This window comes from Alosa pseudoharengus, unplaced genomic scaffold, assembly GCF_046254945.1.
Source record: "Alosa pseudoharengus isolate Yale_2024_CS ecotype anadromous, Long Island Sound unplaced genomic scaffold, YU_APseudo_1.1 YU_APseudo_1.1_scf_7, whole genome shotgun sequence".
Taxonomy (NCBI): domain Eukaryota; kingdom Metazoa; phylum Chordata; class Actinopteri; order Clupeiformes; family Clupeidae; genus Alosa; species Alosa pseudoharengus.
The window spans coordinates 11047323-11052322 of NW_027468859.1; the positions used below are offsets into that span (position 1 = coordinate 11047323).

At 45.6% G+C, this 5000-nt stretch overlaps 1 protein-coding gene across 7 annotated transcripts in view; it reads right to left on the minus strand.

Moving 5' to 3' along the window:
- The window catches only part of utrn (utrophin), a 170893-nt gene that overhangs the window by 114655 nt on the left and 51238 nt on the right, over positions 1-5000 (minus strand). For all 7 annotated transcript variants that reach the window (XM_076272512.1, XM_076272509.1, XM_076272508.1 and 4 more), the window contains 8 exons: positions 4985-5000; positions 4485-4586; positions 4250-4357; positions 3327-3506; positions 1809-1969; positions 1319-1409; positions 697-772; positions 135-376 (listed from right to left, as the gene is read on the minus strand). The exon at positions 4985-5000 is cut by the window's right edge and continues 104 nt beyond it. In XM_076272512.1, coding sequence (XP_076128627.1) covers positions 135-376; positions 697-772; positions 1319-1409; positions 1809-1969; positions 3327-3506; positions 4250-4357; positions 4485-4586; positions 4985-5000 — 976 coding nt within the window. The remainder of the gene's footprint in view (positions 1-134; positions 377-696; positions 773-1318; positions 1410-1808; positions 1970-3326; positions 3507-4249; positions 4358-4484; positions 4587-4984) is intronic.

Below are 5000 nucleotides of genomic sequence, written 5' to 3' on the forward strand. Positions count from 1 at the left end.
CACACACACACACACACACAAAGATACAATCACAATGTATAACTCAAAGACATTGTAACTCACATTATTGACTGTACCCAACCCGTCACTATCACCACCATACAGACACACACACACAGAAGCTTTGGACTGACCTCACAGGCGACCTTAAGGCTTTTGAGGTCACTCTCGTCAGAACTACTGGCGCTAGTTGACCTAAGCCACTCCTCCGGTTCCACCAGCTCCTGGTTTAGAACCTGCAGCTCTGACAAGAGCCCTCGGATTCGTTTGGACCGTAGAACCCGCTCACGTAGGGCGGACAGCAGAGCTGCGCAGTTCTGCTGCTCGGACCGCGTGGAACCCAAACACGTCTGCAGGTCCTGCACCGATACACCCTCTGGAAGAGAGAACCCAGGGAGGAATAGAGAAGTATTTAATCATACATACATACATAAGAAAGATTTATGAACATGCTTTAAGGATCTTTGTGTCAGATGTGTGTGTGTGTGTGTGTGTGTGTGTGTGTGTATGAGTGCGAGTTTGATTAAGAGAGAGAGAGAGAGAGCGAGAGAGCAATCAGTGTTTAACGAGAAAAATGTGGTTAGATTGACAAGATATGTGTGCATCTAAGCACACATCTATGCAAGGGTCGACTAAAGACAGGAAGTACTTCTATTCAACTTCCTGTTTTGACTGGGTGTGTGCAGCGGTTCCTACCTTGCTCTAGCTGAGCCACTCTATTCTCCGCCTCCGCAGCCTCCCCCTGGAGCTCCGTCAGCCTTGCGTCCAGAGACTACAACAACACACACACAACATAATGGCGCATTCTTTTTGTCCGTTCAAGTCGTCCACCGAGCTGTTTTCACCAGTTCAAAGTTTAAAGATGCAAAAGAAACACCCAGTGAAACGCCCTCTGAAGTTCTATCGCAACTCATCAGCTCGGTCGAACCCAGACTACTACGAGTTTGAATTTCCAAGATGACTGCACCTATTAAGAGTAAATGCGAGCCGTATATGATCTGTTTATTAGCAGTTCTGCTGGATTTGTGTCACATTAAATCAGCAGTATCAACAATAGTGTCCAACCTCTATCTGTCGTTATGTTGCTATGACGTCTGCTTCGTTACAATCTGACTAGTAGCAACTGCTAACAATAGCCAATTGCTAACAAACGGTAAGGTGTCTTGTTGACAAATAGAACGCATGCAGCTCATATTTTTAACAATGACATGGCGTCACTGATGAGCTTCAAGTCGCTTAAGAGACAAAAAGAACGCAGCATTAGGCTTTATGGCAGACAGCTGCAACTGAGGCATGCTGGGAAGTGAAGTTTCCTCACCTGCAGCTGGTCCTTGAGGTTTGCAGGGTCTGCTGTCTGGAGAGCCTCAGCAGCCTGCCGCCAGTCTCTGACCTGGGTCAGCAACTCCGACCTGACCACCCACACACACACACACACACGCACACACACACACGCACACACACGCACACAAAAAAGTGAGTGTATGTGTGGATGCTCATAAGGTTTATGGATTTCCAAGCAAACATGCTTATCTGCTACAAGACTTAATTAAACACTACAAACATGAAACCTGGTAGCTTGTGTGGACATATACATGTCTAGGAGTGATTGTGTGTGTGTGATTGTGATTGTGTGTGTGTGTGTGTACACACACATCTTGCATCACAATAGGAAGTCCCATGACAAAATACTTAGAGCTATTCAATGAGTCACCCAAGGGCGTGTGTATCTGTGCGTGTGTGTGTGTATGTGTGCGTGTGTGTGTGTGTGTGTGTGTGTGTGCTTGCACGAGGGTGAACTCATGTCTTACAGTTGTGTCATTTCTGTGTCGGTCTCCAGATGCTGTCTCTTGGCGGGGCCAGGGTCATCGCTCACTTCCTGTTCTGATCGACTCGTTAGCAGTGTCACCGCCTCCATGACGACGCTCTTCTGCTTCGGAGCCATCCCGTGGACAGTGACTGCCTCGGTTACCTTGGCAAGAGACAGCAGGCAAATGAGTCTGACCCCAAACTGAGCATCCCCCTCACACACACACACACACACACACACACACACACACACACACACACACACACACACACACACACACACACACACACACACACACACACACACACACACACACACACACACACACACACACACACAATTTTCACACAACAATGCTAAAACAGACACAGCTGTCACCATGGTGCTTAAATGCATGACAAATGTACATACAAGTAAAGGTTTGAGGCATGAGACATGTGTGTATATGTATTTGTGTGTGTGAGTGTTTTTTTTTTTTTTTTCAGAAAATAAAGAAGGGTTGGACTCCACGGTCCCTAAAGGCAAACCCTTACTGTTTACAACCTAACATGACAATATCACTGTTGTCCTGGTCTTCTCAGCGGTTCCTGTCCCGGGTTCAGACCCGTGGTGACTTAGCCATAAACTTCAGCAGTGGTGACATGCCAGTCATAAACTCTAAACCGCTTCACTGAGTCAGCTTACCCAGGATCCAAATCAGCACACTGGGGCTGGAACTAACTTTAGAAGACCTTTACAGGAGAGCTTTCTCAAGGTCACACCCCCACCAAGACTGTGTGTGTGTGTGTGTGTGTGTGTGTGTGTGTGTGTGTGTGTGTGTGTGTGTGTGTGTGTGTGTGTGTAAACACATAGTGAAAGAGTAAGAGAGACTGACTTATTGTAACTTTGGTTCTGATATTTACTGTCAACTCATACTATGAATTAAAGTGACCCTGAGGTCATTTCAGTTTCATTCTGAACCGAGTTTCTTTGGTTCATCAATCTCTTCTGCAGGCACTGCCTTTCGTTTGCAAAGCCAGGACAGGGTTTCCCTAGGTTTGACCACCCCAAATTTAAGACTTTTTTAAGACCTTTTTAAGACCACTTACATGAAAATTAACACCTACATCGCACCCATTATGCGGTTGTAAAAAAACAGATCAAATCCATAATGACAATTAAAACAACACTTCCCCATGATGTGCTGTCTCTCCTGATTATGTTGATTCATTGCCGCCGGTGCGAAAACCCAAAGTATTGTTTGCGCATACTCCAAGAAATTAGACTAGTGCAGTTGTCACAATACCAAAATTATTGTTTCGATACCGATACCACGTCAAGAATTGAGTCATGTTTTCTGGGAATCCTTCAAAACAGTATGTGTGCGTGAGAGAGATTGTGTGTTTATATGCATGTGTGTTTGTGTTCTAAGTTTAATTGTATGGTCACGTTTTCTGGGAATTCTTTAAAACAGTGTGTGTGTGTGTGTGTGTGTGTGTGTGTGTGTGTGTGTGTGTGTGTGTGTGTGTGTGATACCCACCTGCTCAGAGCAGTCCTCCAGTCTTTGCAGCAGGTTGTCCCACCTCTGGGTGAGCTCTTCTGAATCCGCCTCGATCTGGACCTGTGCGGTGGAGGTCTGCAGCAGCTGGACCAGGTCTTGACGATCCCCCATCAGCCGGTCCAGAACCGGACGCTGCAGAGCCACGTCCTCCTTCAGGGTCTGAAAGGGCAAGGGTCAAAGGTCACAGGGGTCATGTTGAGGTCACCAGGAAGAGAGCACCATGAGTCTGACCATGTGTCAATCTGTCTATTCTTTGTAAAGTAGATGGTGAAAGAAATCAGTATGAACATTACATTTTTGTGCAAATATAACTTCATGTAAAATATGTCTCATTGTGTGTGTGTTGCATTTTTGTGCAGTTCCTCTATAGCAGGGGTAGGCAAACTTTTTGGCTCAAGGGCCACATTGGGTTTTGAAAATTGGCTGGCGGGCCGCACAACAACCCCCCCCCCCCCCACGACACACGCATAAAAAAATACATTTTTTATAGCCTATAATTTACTATGAAAAGTATTTGTTTTACAATATTAATTGCTTAAAAATACTGCTAATTTTATGCTGTTTAACAAATGTATACATTGTGCACTGTCGCTTTAAGACAGTCGCATTCCCAATTAAATGGATAGCATAATGTTCACGTTAGATCTGCTGCAAAGGAAATAACTAAGAGTTAACTTAGTTTAACACGATGTTATCTCTATTTAACATGATGTTTTGACATTGACATTGTAAACGTTATCTAAGGAGAGTGAAAAGCAGTTCGCAGTAAAGCTAACCAACGTCGTCTCTATCGCAGGAAAAAAATAGCGAGCAGCCTGATAACTAAATGAAATGCTCGGCGGGCCGGATGAAAGTGCTTGGAGGGCTCTATAGAATTGTGTATCTCCAAGCAGCCTACTTACAGCTAATATGCGCAGGTTGGCGTTGACCTCTCCAGGATCTTTGAAGTCGCTGGTCTGAACATCTTCCAGGGCCAACTCCCTCTCTGACAACCAACTAGAAAAGGCACTCTGTATACACACACACACACTTTCTGTAAATGAGTCAACGCCAAACAGAGTGAAATGTATATATCCAAATCTGCCAAACGTCATCATCATGACAGCTTCAAGGGTGCTGGATGCAGACGCTGCTCACCTGGTCGTTAAGGAGCTGTTGCCACATCTGAAGGATGTCCTGAAGCTGCTGCCAACGATCCTCACACCACCTACACACACCTGCCCACCTCTCTCCCAGAGACTAGCAAAGAGGGGGGTGGGGAGAGAGAGAGAGAGAGAGAGAGAGAGAGAGAGAGAGAGAGAGAGAGAGAGGCAGAAAGGTAAATAGGTTAGGAAATAGGAGTACAGGATAGTACACATGAAGGAAGACAGGTTAATAAACAGAAAGAGAGAGATGATGGGATGTAGAGATGATATCTTAGAATGTTAGATCTTAGAAAGTCCAGACTTGATGAACAGTGTCCCATGATGCATTTGGGATCAGAGACCAGAGCAATAGGTGTGACAGGAGGAGCAGCCAAACGCTGCAGCCCAACCTGCTCATAAATCACATTTGATTTGGCTCCCTCACAATGGCCTTTCTCTAACCACAGACATGCCACACTGCCACACTGCCACACACACACACACACAGCTTACCTGCAGTTGTTCCTCC